The 24,203-nt window shown below is 35.3% G+C and overlaps 1 protein-coding gene across 1 annotated transcript in view; it reads left to right on the plus strand.

The window, feature by feature from the left end:
* Positions 1 to 24,203, plus strand: part of ARID2 (AT rich interactive domain 2 (ARID, RFX-like)) — a 102,338-nt gene that overhangs the window by 37,830 nt on the left and 40,305 nt on the right. Inside the window, exons 4-5 of the mRNA XM_010006287.1 lie at positions 21,303 to 21,436; positions 21,676 to 21,894. Of these exons, the coding sequence (XP_010004589.1) occupies positions 21,303 to 21,436; positions 21,676 to 21,894 (353 nt within the window). The remainder of the gene's footprint in view (positions 1 to 21,302; positions 21,437 to 21,675; positions 21,895 to 24,203) is intronic.

The following is a 24,203-nucleotide window of genomic DNA, read 5'->3' on the forward strand; positions in this document are numbered from 1 at the left end:
GGGGGGGGCGGGGAGGGGAGGGAAAAAAACCTCTGTCATTTTTCAGTATGGATTTCTGCACTCGGAGTGTTTTTATTTTTGCTTGAACTCCAAACATAATCAAGACTGTTTTTTAACAGTTCTTCCATTGAACAGCTAATGAAGGAAATGTTTATTTGTTGATTGCTTAATCAAATATATTTGTCGTATTTTTAATTAATTATTTTTTGAAACTGTGGTTGTGAGGCTGGTTTTATTTTGTTTGGTTTTTTTGTTGTGGGGTTTTTTTGTTTGGTTTTGGTTTTAGTGTGTTTTTTTCTTTGTTTAGGAGTGTAGAAGATAATAAGCTTTATTAGCTACTTATGTCTTAATTACTTTTTCACTAGGGAGAATAAATGGTTTTGCTGCATTTTTTTGGCTATGAAGTAATAATTAAATCAGAGTAACACCATATTGAGGAAAAAACAATGATTTTTTTCTTTTCGGCTGTTTTTGTAAGTTGAGGTACAGCTTAATTTTCACTGTCTACCAATTTGCATATAAACTCCTAGCATGTATTAGGGGTTTTGTTTTTAATTAATGAAGCCAAGCTATGTAAGGGATGGATCTTAAAATAGTGAGACATTAGAAAACCTGATTAAAATGAAACCTGATTAAATGTTTCCATGACATTAAAGGAATGCCTACATTCCAAATCCTATATTTGAATCCAAATAAAATATTTTTAGAACGATTTAAAGACAAAATGTAACTAAATTGAGTTTTATTCAAGTAATATTCTAGTTTCTGCCATCTTTTAGTTGCGAGGGTAATTGCAATAAAACAGTTAAAGTGGTATGAGCCTTTTAAGGCCCTATGAAGTGAGGGTCAGGAGGAATAAATACATGTCTATAAATTATTTTTTTTAAAATAGCATCCATTTGGGAGCTCTAATGTTGTTGCCTTGGCAATTAAAAATAAATGCAATCATTAAAACCAAAACCAACTCACCACCCCCCAGTAGGAAAAAAAGCCAGTGTAAATATGTGTCACACTGAAGTTATTTGACAAAGTTATGCGATAAATCTAGATTGGATCCTAATCATGCTTTTATAAGCTGGTTGGCTTGTCTTGCTACTCCTCCCTCGCTTGCCAGTGCCATAGTCCGAAGTGAACTGTTCTGTATGTTGCTGATGCAGCCCTGTGTATAGTTGTGTAGACACGCTATGGTGGAAAACCTAAGCTGCTACACTGCTCCCCCCCAACCTCCCTTGGATTTCCTGATACTGATACTCTCCACAGTTGTTATTTCTTGAATGAGCTTTATTCTTGCTCAAGTAATTAAAAAAGTTACACTAATTGAATAGTCACATAACAGATGTGTGGTGTAACACCTATAATCTGCATAAAAGCAAACCATGTTGCTTGCCTACTGTTTGAATGGGTGTAGTAGGGTCTTTTCTGAGAAGATTTCAGAGGCAATTGGTTCTGGCAGACACATAGTAATAGAAATCAGCTGGCTGAAGGTAATGCTGTTAAGAAGCTATTATATTATGTTTGTTCCACTTTCCAAGTGGTCATCTCAGATGTGCATATGAGTAAGCTCTTGAGCCACCTATTTTCAAGTAAAATTGTCTTCTTCCTTGAATATCCTGGGCTGAGAGCAGCAGTGATTCATGAGCTGATTCCGGAGTGCATCAGATGCCTTCATTTAGGAACAGACACCTTTATCAAAAGGGAGGAGCAGGCGGCTGGGTGGTGACAGCTTCAATTTGCTGATTTTTATCTGTTGGTAAATGTCAGCACCTTATGTTGGTTTTCTCAGTTTAAGGCTAAAACTTAGGTCAGTCAGTATCTGACAAACCTGCATGAAAGTGTTAGAGCACAATGTGCCTAATATTGTAGCACAATTTGTGAACATCGCAGTTTACAACCCTAATTAAAAAAGAGCCGATCTAGCAGTAGAGTAGTCAAGTCTCAAAGTGTTGGAATTCCAAGACAGGGAAGTTAGAGGTATGGTACAGATCTATCTTCCTATTTTTCTGCTGATTCCTACAGATACGGATCTAGTAGTAAAAACAAGTTTGACACTTTGGAGAAATGTGGATGTCTTCAATGTAACTTCGTGGTAGGGGCTGTGTTCTGTGGCATGCTTGTAATTCAAACTTTTTACTGAACAGAAGTTGTTGCCTGCTTTTTTTTGTTCTTGAAAAGGCTTTTTTTTTTTTTTTAACCTAGCCCAGTGTGAGGTCAAACAAATTTGAAGCTCTTGTAATTGCATTTAACTGTATATTACAATAGTACACCGTATTTTACATCTTTTTGCATTATTAGTGAAGAGTAAATTTATTCACTGTGCTCCATCTTACCTCAGAAAATTAAGGCCATTTCATTGATGTGTTTGTAAAATAGCAACTGAAATCTACCTTTGTAATATTCACAGGTTTTTTTATTTTTTAAATGAGTATTAGTATTTCATAATACTACATAATTTTAATGTATTCATGGCTAAAAGTAGAGCAGCTGAAGTTTTAGGCTTTTTAATACAGTTTTGGACTAACAGTGTTCTTAAGCTGTAGGCAGCAACAGTGCAGAGATGATGTAATCACTGCTGTAACAGGGTTTTTTTATTGCATCACGAAATTACAGAAGTTGATTTTAATCACTTCCTAATTTCAGTCAGCAATAGTAAACCTGAAATTAAGTGATGTATTTTCATCTTGTTTACACTTTAAACTTTGAATTTATTTTACTTAAAAATCTTGAGGATAATACAAGCTTGAAATCATAGATAGTAGGCTAAAGAAAGGTTTCCAGAAATCCTTTGGCCCTCCCTTCTGCCCTTTCTGGAATAGGAGAAAGTATAGAAAGAATATGCTGGCAGATGTTCTGTTGCTCCATAGTAATTATTTTAAGCAACTCAGAAATTTCTTAGCTTAATCATGTTTGCTGCATATCCCATAAATGCTTTACGATGCCAGGTGGCAGAAGGCTGTGCTGGGGACTGCAGGGCAAGGCAGAAGTGTTGGGGATGGTGAGCAACTGTGTACAAGGATACTACTGATGAAAAGTTACTTATGAAACTGTGTACCTTTGATATTACTGAATCTGATAGTCTGGAAGAGCGCAGGATTTGATAAAAGCTACTTGAAATAATGGTTAACTTTTTGTCATCAGTCTGTTTTCTAGTTTTCCGAATCTGAAAAGATCTGAAAGTTAATTTTTATCATGTAGATTTATGTTCAATTAGCTATTCCAGTTGTGCACTACCTAGCTTTTTTAGGACCTCTGTACATTGCAAAGTGCTTTGTATCACTGTCTCCTTTTTACAGATGTCACTTAAAAGCAAAAAAAAAAAACTTGGGCGAAGGCAGCTGGCCCATGGAAAAGCAGAGTTTTAATATGACTGCCGTTTTAGTATTTATTTTTCCTTTTACCTTTCACAGTTTTTTCTAGTGGAATGGAACTAATTCTTCATGTTTAGAGAGCAACCATTAGTGGGCTGGGAAGACAAGCTGGAATGTGCTACTCACCTCCATCTAACAACTTTATTATGCTGTTATTGTCATATCTTCAAGTTGCTGGGAGGGAAATTAGCAGGCTTTTTCTCCAGCTTTCTCTCCATCATCTGTTACAATTTATAATCTTTCTCCTTGCATTTAATTTTGTTTTCACCCTCATTTCCTATTAATCTGTACCCTGAAAAAAAATATCCTTGTGCTTTCTGACAGGGTCAGCTGCTGCACATACTGTTGCCAAACCACACACTAAGGTTTGAGAGTCAGCCTGGCCTGCCTTTACTGCCACTGTGCACATTGTCAGCAGCCTTCTTGCTGAGGCTTTCCCTGTCCTCTCCTCTTTGGCTGACATGTGCTTTATCCTTATGTTTGATGTGATTTACTGTATTTTTTTTCTGACTTCAGGAAACTTCATTTTAATTTTTTTTTCCCTGATCTTCTTTCTTCCCAGTGAGTTTAAGAGAAAGATCATAGAGCTCTACCAGTCTTCATATTACCTCCTAAATCGGTGTCCTCTCACAGTATCTCAAGTGTTTTTTACAGTCTTAAATCCCCTCTAATTTTGTTTCAAATTCTTTCTGTGTTTAGTATAGCATGACAAAACACGTGTGATTGTTTAGATAAGATATAACTTTATACATACACTTCTAAAGGTACTTTATTTCCTTTTTAAAAACAGTGTCTTCCCTATAATGTTGACAGCATGTAGTTTTGAAGTTACCCACATGTTGTAAAAACTTGATGTCTAAAAATGTAGTCAGTTACTTGCCTAAGTTTGTTGTAATTCATCTGGTATGCCCCTGCTCCAGGGAGCTTACAACTTTAAAAAATGTTTAATAATACTTTCCATATAATTTCCCAAAGGAAGCTACCCAGCATAAATGTTCAGATAATTTAGGAGTTTGGAATTGGAGCCTCTGGTTCATTTAAAAAACCAAAAGGAAAAAAAAACCACAAACAGAAACAACTCAGTTGCATATTTCTTTGGTGGTGAAGACGAGGGCAGCTTGCACAAGTAATGCTAAAACTGGATATGGGCTCTACTCTGTGTTCACATTGGTCAAGGTTAATGCAGCACAGCTTGTGTAAGACACTGATTTGAGACTAGTCAAGAAACATCACTGTTAAACCAACTGTCTCTTAAAATGTAACTAAAGCTGTTTGTGATAGTAGTTAGGAATCACAAGATAGCCTTTCGTCTGAGGGCACAGACAGACGTTATTGGAATCTGACATGAGTAGTCTAATCTGCCCTGGTTGATCATTACCCCTTAGCAGCTGGTACTGCTACCTCTACAACCCAGGCTAACACAGGGAATCCTGTGTAAACACCTTGTTAGTGTCAGTACAACATCAGCCAATTCATTTCAGGTGTTAGTGTTATACAACTGACTTTTTAAAAACAGTAGTTAACAATGTAAAACTTCACTGCTCTCAGCTGTTTGCTGCTGCCTTCTGTAGGACTCAGAATTGTTGTGGCAGAGGTGGATGAGTAGTTTATGAGGATCATTAACTGCTCTTCTGCAGGCAAAATAAGCCAAGTTAGTTTAAATTAGTGGTTGAGCTAACCTGCCTAATTTTGCCTGAAGCAGAATCGGATTTCTTTAGGAGATATTTGGGCATGCTAATTTCCAGTAGAGGATGATGGCTTCTGCAGTTGCTCCATTAGTTTCTGTACTGATTGTGTGCCTGAACATGGTATTTCTTTTCCCAGTAGGGAGGATACAGTTTATCAGTACAGCTATTTGAGCAACTAGGTAGTTCAGTTACCACCCACCCACCTTCTTGGTCTTGTTTTGATTTGGGGTTTTAAATTATTTTTTAAAATAAACTTGATTTATGTTAGAAAATATTGAAAGACATTCCTTATCTACTAGAAAATTTACAAACTTCTATTCATGTTTTCAGTCAAACCGTCTTTAGATGCTTCAGTGTTTATGTGCTTGTCAAATTTTTACTTGGCATCCATCTACTTGTTTGGATCCAAAAATACAACTGCACCTCTTAAGGCTAGTATGTATCTTTTATGTGCCTACATTTTTTTTTTCCTCTTTATAATTATAAAAGGGAAACCAAGTTTTCATTTTCTTTTAAATTCTCACTCTGTGCATGTTTTGAATAAAGTAGATATACTTCATGCCAACAAGTAGGAAAAGTAAAACCAAAATTATTGAAAGAGAAAGTGGAAAAAATGGCTGTGCAAAAAGTAAAATGTTAGCATTATTAAAGGATGGTGAGATACCCTGACCTATGAACTTTAAATAAACTCAGAAACTAGCTGTTTCTTCTTAAAGTTCTCAGTATAATTTTTTAAAAAAGCAATTATTCATGTATTAAACTTACTGATGCACTTCACTGATGTCCTCTACTATTAGCTGAATCTTTTGAATAGATAATAACAAGCTTAACTTTTAATGAAGAAAAATATAACTTGTAGCTAAGCTTTAGACTGATTTATGTTTTAGAAAAAAATAGCTTAAAAATCTGATTTATATACAGTTGGAGGAATATATTTTGAGGTGGTTGTTAAGCAAGATCTCTTGGTTTTATATTTATTTTACTATTAAATTTGCAGACTGAGTTTAGGGTGTCTTGTGCATTTCAAGACTCGTACTATACAATCTTCTGAAATAACTGCTTGTTTAGATGCTGTGTAGATTAAATTTGAAAGCATGTTATTGAGAATCAATTTTAAATTCTGCTTCTTTTATTAATACTATTTTAGAAATGAAAAAACAACATAGGAGACAGAAATTTCTTTCCTCTTTCCAAATGGACTGGTTTATTTGTATCCTGTTTCTTAAATAATACTGCTTACATGTGTAAAATAGGATAAATTATTTCTTTTTTTTTTTTTTCCTTCCAGTTAATACACTGATATGGCTACTGCCATAGAAACCAAGCGCAACATGATAACTAATGCTACTGTAGTAAAATATAAAACATGAACATTTTAAGTTTATGACAGGGAGGCCATACATGTGTTTTAAGTAATTTTCCTACTTTTCAATAACTATCAATTGACCTAGTTTAATGAAACGGGTAGGCTAGCACCAGCTTGCTGAAGAGATGACCCACAACTTACATGAATTTTAAGGTGCTGTTGTTGACCTTATTTGCATGTTATGCAGAGCTGGTTTTATTTTGAGGGCTGCATCTCTTTTGATTCTGTTTTAATTATAGGGAGTACTTTTATTGTTGTTTTAATGTTTCTAAAAATAAGAGTTCTAAAGTACTCTTATGTGTATTTAAAGTAATTAAAGTAAAGTGATTTATTCAATAATACTATCCGGCTTCAAGTACACCTCATTTCTTACCAAATAGATAACTAACCTAACCTAAGTTTCAGAACTGTGTAATTTTAGCTTACTAATTTTTATATTGTGCTCATTTCCTTGCTACTTGTACTTTACCTCAGGAAGATGATTGTGTACTTGAAACCAGGCTAAGAATACTAGCGTGTTGAAATAATTGTAGTATTTTTATATTATGAAACAATATAAATACTTGAGAACCTGTTGTTCGAATATGTTGGTGTTTAACTTATAGTTTACTTCTTTGAAACTTGCAGATGTCAAAGAAAAAGAAACCTGCTGTTAGTAGTGAAGTCATAACTTCCACTAGAAATTTTGTAGTAAAAAATGTTGCAAACAGTTGACTTCCTACATTATGCCATTTCTTGTTTTATAAAATATCTGAATGCACCTCAGCATGTGTTAACTATTTTGGTATTTAAAATATAAAGCATGTTGGGTTTTTTTCTTCCTTTACATAATTGAAAATAAAAGCAGAGAATTGTGTTATGACACTAAATCACTATAAAAAAGGCCGGGTTTTGGTATGAATAAATATTATATCAGATCTTGATCTTGGTTATCTAGAAGCGATCTTGGTTATCTAGAAGCAATCTTTGTTTAAATGGAAAGATAAATACCTGTATTGATTTAATCACAGTTCCTGTGCATTTTCACTTCAAAGTGTTCTGTTCTTGATGTGCACAGATACTGTTGTAAACCCTTAGAACAGAGGGGAAACAAAAGGAAACTATTTTCTTTGTAATTTCATTTTCATTAAAGGAGTTAAAAATGTAGCTTAAAGTCTGTATTTCTGAGTCTTCAAACAAGCAGAACCAGAAAGTTTTTTCACTTGTCACTTTTCTGAATTTTAGGGACTAGAAATGAGCAAGACCTGAGCTTGTTTCACTGTAGGTGTTCTTATCATTCTGAAAACGGAAAGAATAGTGGCAATGCCACGCTACAGCTGCTTGAAATACCTAATGCTGTAGGCTCTTCTACAGAAGCTCTTAAAAAAGAGAAAAAGAAATGAAAAATGGCATTGATTAAAGAGCATTTGATGGTTACTTAATAGAAGGGAATATGTAAAGAGAACCCAATGCTCAAGAGATTCTTAGAAGGGGAATAAGTGAGACGGGAAGAAAAGTACTTTTTGCCTCAAATTTCTTTTGTTACTAAACGGGTTTTAAGCTTCTTACAGGTAGCAGATAAAAACTTTAAAAGGTTGAATCCTTAAGAAACATCTTAGTAAGTTTTCTTGAGAAGAATTGTAGAGGACTTCCATTTTTATTCAGGTTAAGTTCTAGTAGTGGTGCCATCATCACAGTAAGGTCAGATCACCCTGAGGTAGTTCTTAAAGCAAAGGCTTGTCTGTGGTTCCTTGTATCATGATCTTTCCAGATGAATGTTTTTTATACTACTTAAGGATTTACTTTTCTCCTCAGCTGTTGCAAAGCATAATGTTACATGTGAGCAGAAAATACTGCAAATTTATTTCAAATTTCTTGAAGAAAATGTTTGCTCTTTTGTAAAAATCAGCTCTGCTTCTTGGTAAAAGGTTGCAGTGGCCTGAAGAAGAATTTTCAAATCTGTCCAGAGCTTAGATGACACCAAGATAGCCTGGTTTCAGGATACTGAGTACTTAAAGAAAGGGATCAGCACCATATGCTGGTAGTAGCTGGAAACTTACGTAAAGTGGTCTTGTTTCTGTGGAAGTACACTATTGTGAAGCTATAGCTGGGTTTTCTAAAAAACCAGGGCTCTGAGCCCTGTCCAATCTGGTGGTAGCATTTAGTATTAATCAGAAATTATATACAATGTATAAGGTAGCTCTGAGAAAATAAAGATATTTTTAACTAGAAAAATGTTTGTTTGCTCTGCTATGTATTGCTTAATACAAATAAAATGTGAATTTGTTGCTTTCCATAATGAACTTGTTTAGACTTAGAAGTACCTACTATCTACCTATTAAAAAGGTACACCATATGTGAATTGCAGAGCACTTCTCTTCCCACAAATTTTTTCCATTCAAAATAATAGCAATACAGTAAGCCTTACTGAGTTTATACAGGATTTGAAAATGCTGGTCAATCCACAGTGGAAGATCAGGTTTTATCTCCTCTAAACCCCAGACCACCAGCAGGGGCTCAATATCCTCCAAACCTTTTACAATACTTAAGATCTGAATAGTGTTAATACTGTTTCCTGTTTTTTAGCCTTTCTATAAAATAATAGAATTTCTCCTTGATTATGCTCAGCACATTTTTAGTATCTGTCTCCTTATTTTTAAAATAATCTTAGAGTTTGAGTGGTTTTATTTCAAATTTCAGAACAGCATTCTCATGGAGTAATTTGTTAGATAAATGTAGGGTTGTTTTATTTAATTTTTTTTTTTTCCTCTACTACTAATATCCAAAATACCTCTTCTTTCTGCTTTTAAAGCAAATTGCAAATATTATCTTCAGTGCTTGAGACATGCGTTTCCCAACAGGAAATCTGATCTTTGGTCTTCATCTGTATTCATCATGCCCGTTTGTTCTCTCTCTTCTATCTTTGTATATGTTCTAATGGCTTTCCTTACATTAGTTACAGGGCAAAAAGAACATGCTTATAAATTCTTCATGATTATTATGTCATTAGTAATTTTAAGATCTTCTCCAAAGGAGTGACACTTCATGTATTGTTCAGCTTTCCCCATGCTGCATCAGAATTAGTGTTAAGCCAGAGGCCATCTGTGTAGCAGTCAGTGTTGTTTTTGGTTATATTTGTATTAGTGAATTAAGTGTGCCTGAGGCTAATTGACATGAAATGGCTCATGACTGTGCTCTTAGACCCAAAACAGGATAGCTATATCCAAATTTACCTCCGGGAGTGGTCTTCTCTCCAAGGGTGGGTTCTGAACAGTGCCCTCAAATTGCTTTAAAGAGTACTAATCGGCATGAACAGAAATCATTTCAGACCCATTTCTAACAATTTGGTAGTACAAGCAGTTCATTTCCTTGCATGGGTATTGCTCATGGCCTGTTGATTTCACAAGTGTAGATGTTGCAGCCTTTACAACTTTGGACGGCTAGATTGGTATGTTACCTCTTTATTGTCATTTCTAAATTTGAGCTTAGCTCCATTCTCAGAATACACTGAGATACTTTCTGCCTTTAATTGCATATTGTTGGATGATCAATATATGTAAAATTAGTCATTAATATTTTAGTTTCAGTCTGGATATATTTGTGTGTATTTAAAACATACAGATATTTACAAGTTGGATGTTTTTGTGAAGGCCAGATTCCTTTCCTTCTTAAACAAACTGGTTTCTGGTAAGATCCTGAGATAATGAAGGGACTTGCTCCCAAGGCAGCATTTTCCTATCCACATGTAGCTTAAAGAATTTATGTTCCCATTGTACAGAACCCCAGCAGGATCCTCTTAATCAGATTTTTTTCTTCTATTCTCACTTTTTTTTTTAATTAATATTTGATCCATCTGGTAAAGTGTTCAAGAATTAATTAATTTTCATGGTTTTGTTTGATTTACTACATAAATTGGGACATGTAAACTTGTACATTTGATTATGTAGTCAAGGTGTAGAATACAGATTAGCAGAGAAATTATAAATATATTTAATGGCAGGAAAAGACTGATTCTTAAGATGAAGGCAGAAAAGCACTACTGTTAAAATTGCTGATTCTGCAGAATCTAATGATGAAATTATAGTTACTTGAGGTGAGTGTACTACACAGCAATGTATTTTTAATAAAGACTATTTGATTCAGTAATGTAAGAAACAGCCTGTAAGCATTAGAAATCAGTACATTCTGTTATATATTCTGTGTTATATGCTTTCATTTAATAACTGGTGAACAAGGCTGGAAGAAGTATTGTGAAAATGTTTACTGTGGTGACTGGAGCCATTGCCAACATCTAGAAAACCTGTTTCTAGACTTTGTTTTAATGAGATTTGAACCTACAGTTACTGTTCTTGGATAGTATCCTTCTAATTACCAGCCTTCCTATGGGAACTGTATTGTCCCTTCTTAGCAAAGCAGTGCCAGAGTGTGGATTAATAATAGGCCAGGGGGAAAGGACCATTTTCCAAGAATTAAGATAGTACTTTGCCTGTGTAGGGTCTCAACTTTGAAGCCTCATTCTAGAAACTACAGATGTTTTTGCATTGAGTGTTTAAATAACAAGCAGAAGCTATATTTCTGTTGGCATAGTTTTAATGAAATACGCAAATATGAGGTATTACAATTTTTTTAGTATTTTAAGTGCCATGAGTATTTTTGTCTGTTCAGTGCAGTCTGAAATCTGTGTAGTATTCCTAAATTTCAGAAACATGCAAGGTAAGTATTTGTGGGTTGAAAAGAAGCATGTAGGTCTTTGCAGATGAGACAAATTCCAGTTTAGCACAGTGTTTTGTTTAAATATGTAAGTGTGTAATGATAAGTGTGTGATGTGAGAGCATTCACATATTGTGATACTTTGCTAGTTTATGCCTTTATAGGAGAAATTTATTGTACGTACCATTTCTGAAAGAAACTGTATTCAGTATTTGGTTGAAAGGATTATTAGTACTCTTACAGTTTAGAGACATTCACTTGTATCACTACCAGCTCTGCCATGGATACAGGAATACTGAGAACAATTGCAGAGACTTCCCGCATGTGGTGACCTTTGGGATTTTAGTGGCTGCCTGAAACTAGATGGCTGGTGTGGGTGACAGTACCTTACTGTGACTTGCTTTGGGCAAGCTGCACAGTGCTCAGTTATCGTTTCCTGAGCATGCACACAGTAATTCCCAACACATGGTACCATTGGGCCAATTAAGCCTGGAGAAGAGAAGGCTCCAGGGAGATCTTATAGCAGCCTTCCAGTACCTGAAGGGGCCTACCGGAAACCTGGGGAGTGGCTTTTCACCAGAGAGGGCAGTGAGAGGACAAGGGGTAATGGTTTTAAACTGAAAGGAGATAGATTTAGGTTAGACATGAGGAGGAAATTCTTCCCCATGAGGGTAGTAAGGTGCAGGAATAGGTTGCCCAGGGAGTCTGTGGGTGCTCCCTCTCTGAAGGTGCTTAATGCCAGGTTGGATGAGGTTTTATGCAGCCTAGTCCAGTGTGAGGTGTCCCTACTTGTAGCAGGGAGGTTGGATTCTGATGGTCTTTAAGGTCCCTTCCAACCTTAACCATTCTATGAATCTGTGATTATTTATAATTTGTTTTAGTGCATCTTTGCCATTCAGATACTCTTGTGTTCAGGCACTGTGGGAAAATCTAAGTGTTACTGTAGATTATTTCTCAAAATAGAGAATCTTTGGGGTTTTTCTAAAATTTGCAAGTATGCTATGGAGATGGTAAAACATCTTGAGGATTCTGATGTTTTGTTTGAAGAGCTAAACTTGAGACTGCTGTGATACTTGACAGACTTGATGAGCTGTCATCCTAGATGGCAACAGAATTACTATAATATTAGTAAGATTAACACATCTGGGAATTGCCTTTGTTGAAAAGTTAATTCCCAGATACAGACTGGAAAATTAATACTATTAATAATGGTGCAGCTCAGATATTCCTGGATGTGAAGCCCATTAGATCTAATGAAACAGCTGCTGAAGCAGTAAGAGGTGATGCCGGTTTTAAATTGTTTTTGGCGAGCAGTGAGAATGCAGTAGAAGAGTTAGTCCTGCAAAATAGCTGGGGACCACAGCTGTGGATCACAAGTGGATTCAGTTTAAATTAAATTTAAAACAAATGAAAGCAAGCCTGGAAGTGAAGTATCTTAATTTCAAAAGGAACAGGTGTCAATACCTTTTGATGTTAGTTACAGCATCATAGACCAGAATTTAGTTGTCTAACTGTCTCAAGATTTTATAAACTGGTTTTACTGTGTGGACACTTTCCTGTGCAGTCCTTCTGCCAGATTTGGCCACAGGATTTAAGAAGAGTTAGAGGAAAGGTAAAGGAATGTAGTAGAAAGAGACCTCAATTTACTTGCAGCTATTATTTTGGCTAACACATTTTCATGGTGAATGAAAATTCGGCCTTTTATTTTAAGACTTCTTTCTTCCTCCCCTTCTGTAACAACACAAGTTCCTCTTAACTTTGAAATGGTCAAAATACCTGTTTTCTTCTCCTGTTCTCAGTTATGCAGTGTATTTATCCAGAATCTGTTGGACTTGCTGGTAGACTTGTATTGTGATCCTGGAATCACTCCAGTCTTTTGAAGTTGCACTCCAGCATACACACTTTGGTTGGCTAGCATATAATTATTATTTTCCTTTTAAATTGGAATGTTATTAATATGAAAGCATAAAATAGTATCTTAATGTCTTTCTTCTTGTTGCTCCCATATTAAGAATGTATTTTTAGTGATTCTAGAATGATTTTTTTTTCATTTAGAAGCATGACATCTTTTTCTATTATTGCAATGTCTAACAAAGTGAAATTTGCAGAATTGATGATGCTTTTTTTTCCCAACAATAAATAATATATCTTGCCCTTTCAAAGATTCAAAACTTTGTGAAAGCATGTATTTGGTTTTGTTCTGTTTTCAAAGGCTTCTTGGAGGATTAAGAGTTTTTTTTTAACCACATTTAAAGCAAACCACAAGTAGGACCATTATCATGTAGTCTCACACAACCTGTGTTACAAAATGTTGTTAAGACATTTAAATTCTAGTGTGTGCAGTTGCCGTTTATATGTGGATTTCTACAAAGGTCTTTGACAAAGTTTAAACTGCACAGGGCCTTCCAGGTTTGCTCACAACTCACCTGATGTGAGAATGTTCGGGTGGAGGCTGGAGTTGTGAAATTCCTGGTATGGTGCAAATGGTTAGATGGGGCTGCATGGTAACTTGATTCTGGGAGAGACCAGCCCAGGCTGGAGGACAGTATTCTGCTGCCATGTAGTGGAGCACCAGAGCAGATGTTTGAAAAACACAGCTGTTGGAGTTTTCTACTCATCTGGCAAGTTGGCCAAGTACAGCATTAAAAGTCTTGACTTGTCAGTCTGTCTTATTAGGCATTCACAGTAAGCCAGAAGTGAATCAAATACTGCTGAGAATCACAAGTGGAGTGTTTCACTGACTGCATTATGAGAGATGCACAGTTTCTGAGTTAGACAGTGTGAAGATGGAAAACACATAAACATTATTTTGAAGGATTCAGCTGCAGGCATCAGTTCTGACAATAACTGGATGTAACTGTTGACGTGGAAGCCCTTGAAGCCAAGGAAAAGAATTCTGAAGAGACTGCTGATGACATTGGTGCAACACTCAGATACTAAATAAAGTTTGAAGCAGCTTGTTGGTGTATGCAAGAAGTTTCAGCAGAGCCTTCAAGCAGGGTGTTGAGTTTTGCACTTCCAGGAAATTTGTTGGATTAACTCTTGGGGCAGGTGTTTTGTAGGCTAACAACTATGAGAGGAGTTAAGACATTACCTGGGGCCAGCTGCAGCAGCAGCAGCTCTTAAGTTCTAAGGAGGAGTTTCATTCAAGATCATGGCATCAGTTTCCACTCTGCATTAGCAGCAGGGAGGTGAGCATAAGTGCTTTTGCCCTTCTATGTGATTAAAGTACTGCCTGCTATTTGGATTCATAAATAAATCAGATTTTCAAGTAACTGTAGAAGGCCCAGGTTCATGGTATAGGACTAAAATAGATTGTCTGATAAAGATGTTACCTTTTTAAAAAGTTTGCAGCTTTTGTTTGGAGCCAGAAGTTCTTAAGTTAACCCTTGTAAAGAAGTCACATGTACACCAGGGTGAACCATGCCTGAGTGCAAGTACCAGTCTGCTGCATGTATTAGGGAGGAATGTTACCGGAAGCCTAAGAGCTTTGCGGTTTGTTGTGTTTTGTTTTGTTTTTTTTTAATTTAGCATCTTAAAATAATGTGTAGCTTCAATATTTTTTTTTTCCCCTGCTGCCTTCAATATTTTAGTTACTTTTATTGTTTTACACAAGCATGGAATCCTGTTCTGAAAATCTTCTAGTTGGGATAGCATTGTCACCATGGAATTAGTTAGTCCTTCAGATCAGGGCAAGAACCTTTAGGGCAAAGGGAGACAGCATGCAGTGATTCACAGGGTGATACAAACTGCAATATGGAGTAGTGTGAAATCCTTATTGCTGTAAGGATTTTGTCTGATGATTATCTAGGATGTTTATATAATTGCAAATAGGGAGAGGGGTTGCAAGAGAATGAACAGGAAGAATGTGTCTGGCTTGGTAATGTAAGATGTTCGGCTACACAAGTGATACAAGTTAATGTTGCCAGTCCCATGCTAACAATGCTGCAAAAAAGACAGTTGCAAGAAAGATCAGATGGAGGGCTCTGGCAGGAATGTACCTGCATGTCCTTCAGTTGAATGCAAAAATAAGGAATTGGTAGAGGAACTGTGAAGGTTGTTGCTGCTTAATATATATTGGGCAAATATACCATGTCCTGGTATGGAGAGGCAAAATATACAGATAAGCCAGATGTTCTATATGAATACATGAAATAAGTTAACAAATACTAAGGGAGTATGTGTTCTACTCCTTAAGTTTTCAGTTGGATACCATTTTAATCTAAAAATCTAGATTTTTTTAAAATTCAAATTCTCCACGTTTGCAAGACATAGATTCAAAAGGTATCAGAAATGTCCCCCAAACCCAAGTTTGAGAGTTTGCACTATACTGTGAACCTATTCAGAGCTACTGTTGATAGAAAATTCTGCATGGCACTAGTTGTATCTCATGTAGACTTTCTTTTATTAGTATTTTTTCCCTAAATATCTGAAAACAAGCCTGAAGCTGACTTGTCTAAATAAAAACCTGTGTTGTTATTTAAATGAACATTTTTAATGGACAAAATACTAGCCGTATTAATAGAACTTGTTTTCTCACAGACCTGAATGCAGCAAAATTACTTACTGAAGTTCTGTCACAGGAACAGGATGTGTAATATGTGAATTTGATTTTCAAAGGGATATTATCTTTTGATTTCTATCTCAAGGGATCTTTAAAGGAACCAAGTTTTCAGAAAGTATTGAAATCACTTGCCCTTCAAGAAGTAGCCATCCTTTACATGTCTGTGGCTGCCCACGTAGTTTCCTGTATTTCAGCCCTTTGCATATCCTGTAGTTCTAGCTGTTCACCATCTGTGTGTTTTGTTGGGGTTTGGGGGAGGTTATTATTTCTGTGCGTTTTATTGTTGGGGGGGAGGAAGGGGCACAGATGATGACGTTTCTGGTTTGGTTTGTTGTTGTTTTGGGTTTTTTGCTTTGTTTTCTGTGGAGTTTTTTGTTTGGAGTTTTTTGTTTGTGTTTGGTTTGGGTTTTTTTGGTGTTTGTTTGTTTGTTTTTCCCTTAAGTTAAGCCTCCCAGAATAGAGGTGTGATCCAAACTGAAAGGAGGGAGTGGATTTCAGTTTCTTGAATATTTTGGATCATGTGTACACTGGGCTGACAGCAGTTCAAGATGCCATCCTAACGGTGTGGAACACCTTTCAATATAAGTGCAGAAGGCAGTTTTTTATCATTACTCCTTTCTCACTAAGACTTTGATATAGTACATAGGTTCTTTCCTCAGATGTCTTTGAGACTTTTACATCCCATAAACACTGCTTGTTTCATTAGTAATTTTCTTCTGATCCTTCATTCAGTTGGTTGCTTTAGTTCTTTTTCATACATATTAGCTGTATCTTTCAGGGTCTAATCGTTCGGGTGGTGTTGAAATCAGAAGATTGGAAGGTTAAGACCTATGTTGTTGATGTGACTAAATTAAGGAGACATTGTGAATTCCTAAACTTTTTTTTCTGTGTTCAAGTATGCATTTCTAGTCTATAGCTACAGATCTAAGTTGTTTTGAAACATGAGATAAGTCTTTTGTAACTCTCTGATATAATTTATGAGCTTTTGCAGAACTATTTTTCAGTAATAGAAAAGCTCCATTTCTTGTTTTAAATTTGTATCTTTAGAGCAAGAGCTGTCTTTGTGGTAACTGTTCTGCTGTTTGCATAGGAACTGTATGGCAGACTAGTAGGATTAGAATTTAAGACGAGTAAAGCTCATTTACAAGCTAATTTACAAAGCTCCTTGTCTACACTAAAATTCCGGGTCATGCATTCTCTCTGCAGGAAACAAAAGGAGGGTTTGGAGGATTGAGGTCTGTACAGCTGTCTGTAAACAGTCAGTACTTATGCAGCATAAAGGAATCGTGCTGAAGCAGTCTATTAAGGTCTTGTTATTATGGTTGAAATTCACTAATACAGTACTGTTAAACTGATGGATTCAGAGACAGTGAAACTCCACACTGTAAAGCAGTGTTATCTTAAAAGGAACAAATGTGTGTATGTTAGAGGTGGGGAAGGTCTTTCTATTTGTCATGTGAGTTTGGGGTTTTTTTTAGACTTTATAACTAATGCTTTGGGATTGTTGGGGACTTTTTAAAATTCTGGTTTGTTTGTGGTTTTTTTTTTCCTCTGCAAATTTGATTAGTTGAGGGTGAGACAGGAAAGTGGGAGTTTCTTTGAAGAGATGAAGTGGTAAATTGAATATTCGACAAAAAGCTAAGAATTTAAGAAAGTGAAGTTGCTATTTGCTTTGGCATAGAGAAAATCATCACTTATGGTTCATTTAAATTCCCATTTGCTATGAAATATTTAATAGGATATTTGTGACAACTTTGTGAGAGTTTTCAACACTGAAAAATAGTGACCATTTCAGTTTGCAAGGGTCTTTTAACTTATACATACATTTGTTTCTAACCCCCACATATTTCTTAAGCTGAGCGGGAAACAGTTTAGTTGTTTGGTTTAGGACAGGGAAGCAGGAAACTAGATTTTGAAATGTTAGAGTTTCTGTGTTTGGCAGAACTGTTTTAACACATTGTAATAAAATAGGTATTAACAGAGGAACACACACCAAGAATATTCATACTGTTCAGGTTTTGCACGTGGCTTTAATAAAAAGCATGAGTTTCAGTATTCTGAAGTATGGAGCACCAGGGATTTTCATTGTATATAAGGCTCTCTCTCTTTTATTTTTATAATTTTTTATGCTTAGTTATTGATTCTTGATATAATGGATAAGTGCATTAAAAAATTGTAGTAAATTTGCAAACTCTATTTTGAGTACTGCATGTGCATTTTATTAGACAATCTTCTATTTGGTAATGAAGGTGTTTTATGTTAAGCTTAAGCTTTGACTCACACCAGCAAATAAACTAGAAAATGAAATTTTCACAGCACTTGTAAAGTCCCATTAGACAAACTAAGGCAGTGTAGCTTCTGCCAGTGTAGAAATGGCACATGCATATCATCTCCTTGCCATCCTCAGCTGTGTACACTGATTGTTGCCCCTGCATCAGCTCTAGTATTCATCTGACCCCTCTTCAGGTTGGAAAATGTGGAAAGCCAGCCTAGAATCCTCTTGGTTTGATAAATGAGTTCAAAGAGTGAGAGACTGGATGGTCAGAAGGAGTGAAGGTCAGGCTGTCTCTGAGCTACTCGTTTAGCTCTTGATCATTTAAATTGATTGGACTTAATCATACGTTTGATTAAACTGATTCAGGGCTTGGTGAAAACAGTGTCTTTTCCTTGCCTTGTCTTTTCTTTAATTTCAACAGCTTTTGATTATTTCGTTGGTTTCTTTTCCACAGCAGCACATTGTTGACTCATACTGAGCTGCTTGTTCACTGGGACCTCCACATCCCTTTCCATGGAGCTGCTTTGCAGCCAAGTAGATTCCAGACTGTACAGCACTCCTGGATTGTTTTCCCAGGTGCAAGACTTTACGCTAGTCCTTGTTGAAGTTTGTAAGGTTCTTGTTAGCCCACTCTTCCAGTCTTTCTAGGTCTTACTGCAGGGTGGCTCTTCCTCATGAAATATCGACTTCCCCACTCATTACAGTCAGCAAACTTCTTCAGGGTACTTTGGTGTGGTCCTACATGCTATTAGACTTGCATGTAGTTCAGAATTCTACACAACTGTGTTCTTTCTCAGGATTTTAGCAGCCACTACTAAGTTTATCGTGAAACACCAATCACTAACATGTACAGGTTGGAATTTAGCCTGTCAGAAAACATAAGCCACTGGTATTTTCTCTGTTCATAGTCACTTTAATATTTTCTGGGTTCAGAATGGTCAGAATAGGGAAGTGATGCTGGTCAGTATGCAGGTGTACATAGTTGAAAACAGCCTTTAAGAAGTACTTCAGTGACTGGAAAAATAAAATACTTTCTGGATTATTTAAAGTCGTGGATTTCTAGCTTTCATAATCAGAGGTGAGTGCTTTATTCCAGTAAACCTTGTTTTTGTGTCTGTGATAGGGTATCTACACAGTTATTTTGAGAAACCAATAGAGGTCTGCGTGGAGTCATGGGACACCTAAGATTATGTGGTGCATTACTTCACAGGCATTCCATTTCTGACTTTACACTTCAGTGTTTGGCTATGCTGCTGTAGCTTCATGCTTCTAAAAACCTTTGTCGTATTTTTTTAAGTTATCTTAAAATATTTAAGAAGTTATCAAATAAATAGTATGGAAAATGGAAACTGTCACATCTGATTGTTTTGTGTGTGTATGATTGGTGTGTTCAGGGATGTAATGTTCATTTATAGCATGTTTAACAATTCATTGATAGTGGAAGGATTTGTCTATTTGTTTTTTAAATAAAGCTTGAATAGTAGCAGATAATAAAGCAGACAAGAACTACATCTCTGATAAAAAGAAGGAAATAAAAGAATAAAACATTTATGTAATTACTTAGGTCAGGCTCTCTAAGTGACCATCTTAACGCATCAAAATATCAGTTCTTTAGAAGGGAGCTGCACTAATATGTTTTTTTTCTCTTTTTAAAAAATCTTTGAATATATGATGCAAGGGAAGGAAAAGAAGTTGGATTAAAGGGTAAGGAAAATGCAGTGGAAAAGAATGGTTAGATTAAAAAACCTGTGGGTACTGGAGTGTTGAGTTACGAGTAAGTAAAAAATTCTAAACAATTGTATAGGATTTTACTTGTTTGGAGATTTTAAATTGGGACCTAATTAACATAAATGAGGATATTTAGTTTAAGGATTAAAAAACCAACCACATTTAAGTGTATTTTTTACTCTCAAGCATATAGTAGTATAAGGAAGATATTTGCTGACTGCTGAACTTACTCAGGAGTCTACATAATAAAGATGGCTCTAGAACAATGTTTCACATAACAAGAACATATATAGTACTTTTGATATTCTGAGCATTAGTCACACAAATTATAGCTGGACAGTGCCTTAGTAACTCTGAAATATTTTCCTTCCTTTTGTAATGTACATATTTCTTTAACAAAAAAGAATTTGCTAATATTTTAAGGGTCATTGGATGTGGTGTTGGTGGATATGGTTTAGGGGAGAACTTTGTAGACCAGGAATGATGGTTTGACTTGGTGATCCCAAGGGTCTTTTCCAACCTGTATAGTTCTATGATTCTATGATTTTAAAGTTATGACTATGTCACTGATATCTTCATGAAATAATTACTAATTTCATGCAGCTGAAATCTTCCTAGAGGTCAGTAGGAATACTCTTTTCTCTAAATCTTTCTGGTTCACCAGGTGTTAAAGACCTCAATGTCTACTGACAAAAATACCAAAAACTTTTTTTCCCCCTCAGTATATTACATATTTTTGGCATATACAGAGAGAAAAATATTTTAAATAATTCCTTGATTACATAAGGTTTTTATTATTATTCAATTGACTTGTTATTGTTAGTTTTCAACACAGTGAAAGTTTCCAAATCTGGGCAACTTTGTGATCTTGGAATAATTTCATTAAGGGTTTTGCAGCTAAGTATCAGTGTGAAGTTAGGGCTAAAGTGGGTCTTTTAAGTTGACTTTATATGTTGGAGTTTAAAACGTTCTGAAAGTTACATATTTAATGCTAAATTAACTGGTAATTGTGAGAACTAGTTTACCAAGCTGATTAACTCTTTACTTTTTTATATATATAAATTTTGTCTTGCAGTCTATTCTGAGTACAATATATCAGCATTTTTTCTGAAGGGCTTGAGGGGGATTTTCAGTAGTTATTAGTTGCAGCCATAGCTCAGAACTTCTAATCCTGAATTAATTGCTAGAACTTGGTATATTGGTTCTCTTTAAGTCAGGTGAAAAGAAATACATGTTTTTCTGGACTCTACCTCAGTATATATATTGGTACACTGCACAGAGTAATTTTTATGATACTTCCACCTGCAGAGTTACCTTGAGTAGCAAAAGCTGATTTGGGAAGAATTGATCTAGTCACAAGAGGGCTCAGTGGGTTGCAATTTATCTAGGGATTGTTGTTGAGAAATGTGAAGAAATTTAATACCTAAATCCGTAATTCCACATATCTGCATTTTCTGTATTGCCTATTGTCAGTCTGACTCACGTTTTATGTTTTACAACACTTCAACTATTGTTTCCAGTAAATCCACGTTTGTACCATTTATTTCCTTTGGCAGTTCAGCAGTTGGAGGATGAAGGATTTATTTGTACTATATATATGTAAAAAATATTTGCTTTTTTATTCTAGTTATCTAGAAAAGTATGAAAAAGTCCATCATTTTGGGGAGGAGGATGATGAGGTACAACCAGGCAATCCAAAGCCACAACTTCCTATTGGTGCAATTCCAACTTCCTATAACTACCAGCAACACAGTGTGTCAGGTAAATCTTTGTGGAAAAGTAGTATTTTTTTTCCATGAGTATGTGTAAGTATATTTTGACAGACTACAGAAATAGTGTGTAGCTAAATTGGAATATTATTAAAACATGTTAAAACCCTCAATAACTTACTAATGTTTCTGAAAAACATGTAATTCATATTAGTATTCCTTCATGTACCATCTGAATATTGATTAGTTTAGCTGTGAAGATGTTATTTTAATTTTATTTTTTTAATTTAGATTACCTTCGTCAAAGCTATGGGCTGTCTATGGACTTTAACTCACCAAATGACTATAATAAACTGGTGCTTTCACTGTTATCTGGACTCCCAAATGAAGTGGACTTTGCAATTAATGTATGCACTCTTCTTTCAAATGAAAGCAAGCATGTTATGCAACTTGAAAAGGACCCTAAAATCATCACTTTACTGCTTGCAAATGCTGGGGTGTTTGATGACAGTAAGTATATGCCATTTATGCAACAGAAGGAGTCAGTATCTGTTGTAGCATCTTTGACAATCCTTGGTAATAAAAAAGTGTATTATTTATTATTTTATTAAATCATAATTATAGTAGAATATATTATATAATCGTTATAATATTATAATTTACTGTTTATTATTCTATTACATTATATTATGCTTTATTGCACTGTAATATACTTAATTTTTCTTTTTACCTTGTCCACACTTAGTTTTTATCAGCCATTACAAATACTTTTTAGGTAATTTAAAACAGGGATATTTAACAATTCAGTACAAAGTAAGAATTATTTTTTCAATGATAGAGTTTAATTGCTCAATGTGCTCAAGTATAGAGCGTTGTATTCCATCTGCTTGTAATGTTTAATTGGGTTTTTTTTCTGAATTTGCAGGATCATACTGACTTTTCATAATTCTTTTCTAGTAGCAGTCACAAATGAAATTTTTTTTCACAGGCAGTTGAAAACAATGACCCAATAAGATTTTTTACACTGATAATTCACTACATGCTCAACTGTAGTGAAATTCAGAATACAAAACTGAATGGATAAAAATCTTAATCAGAATTATGTAAGGTGTTAGCACATGAATTTAAAAGAGTCTGTTCCATCAAAATACCTAAGTATGTGAAATGAATTCTTCAGTTTGACTTGTTAGTTGGAGCTCCATGCCAAGTTATTTCTTGTAAATTGCTTGTTTGGCTTTCTGTCAAGGATGGGGGGGGTGGGGAATAAGGTATCCCAAAAATCCTAAAATCACAACAGCATAGCTCCTGACTTGTGATGGCAAGGAGGAAGTATTTGCTAGCTTTGTATACTGATTTTTTTATATATATACTTAATTTAGGAAATTACCAACATAAAAAATTGTTGAAATCAGCTTTTTCAGATAAATATATTTAAGTTTGCTAGTACAGATGATCCTGTCTGAATATAAATCTGCTTTACATGTGTAAGCATAAACATAGTATGGTATGTCAGAAATTCTTTTTTAAAATTCTGGTGAAGAATCAGTATTAGACATTGTGTACAGCTTTGTTTCTTTTCATATACAATCATTTGTAGCCTCCCTCTTCTCCCTTCAGTATTGTGTCAGTGTTCCCCAGATTCTCTCATGTTTTTACTTGTACCTGTGCCTTCCAGATGTGGTTAGATTTCAGTCATTTAGTGTCTGTATCTACCCGAGTCACAAGAACTTTCAAAGAAAAATATTTGAAAGGAAGCTACAGTGAAAACTTGGTCCTGCATTTTAGTGATTCCAGGATGCTTCTCTGGATTTTTGAGTTTGCCGTCTACTCACCTGTTGGAAATTCTGTGGACTTAGAAATTTATGATTAATTGAATCAAGTTTTGTCTTGCAATTTCATTATTTTTTTGATGCTGCAAAAGTAGGCAGTGTTCTCTCCAGTTCGCACCTTGGACTCACACAGGCTTTTTCTGTAGCTAGTCTGTATTAGTATTTCTTATATTGAAAAATATTTGAGTGAAGTCAAGAGGAATGATGGTCCTGTAATGGGGCTTGCTCTTTTCATTCCCTGGGGAAAGCTTCATACTTACCTTACTTAATTATGTCTTCTGGATAAATCCAGAGAGTGTCCTAGCAGCATTAGGGGGACAAATTGGGGAAAGAAAAGGGGAGTGTGTTTACTTTGAAGCATGAAGCTTTTATTGAAATGCTTGCATGCATTATATTATAAATAGCGAAGGTAAATCTGTCGACTTCGGTGGTTAAATGATCTGTGATTAGCAAAATCAGGTATTATGAGAGTACTGACATGAGAATTTGAGGTGTAAATAAATGATAGCTGATAAACGTCATTTAATGGGGGTTTTAGATTTGCCTTGTCTATAATTAAGGTTTTACCATTGTTAGTATTTATAATGCACTGCTTCTAGATAAATTTCTCCAGATGCTTTTTCCCTCCATTGAAGTTTGAGATGAGAATTATACTGGTTGTGATAGGGTAGCCCCAAGGGTTTGGGGGTATATAGTATTTTCTGTATGAAATACTGCATAAGCCTTGGTTTGGATTCTCTGAGGTGAAAGCTGCTGTAGTCTTGGAATTCAGATTTGCAGCATTTTGTTCACAAGAATAAAACATTATTAACAAGAAACGTTAAGTGTAATTTAGATGGGTCATGTTCATTACTGAACTATTGCAATACAGTTTATTTTTGGATTAACTGAATCTTTGCTGCTTTCAAGGAGTGACAATTAGAAAAATTGTGGCAATGGCTCCACCAAACACTCAAGAACATCCTTTACATTTCCTGTTTAGATGCTGAC

This window comes from Chaetura pelagica, unplaced genomic scaffold (assembly GCF_000747805.2).
Source record: "Chaetura pelagica isolate M959 unplaced genomic scaffold, ChaPel_1.0 scaffold108, whole genome shotgun sequence".
Lineage (NCBI taxonomy): Eukaryota > Metazoa > Chordata > Aves > Apodiformes > Apodidae > Chaetura > Chaetura pelagica.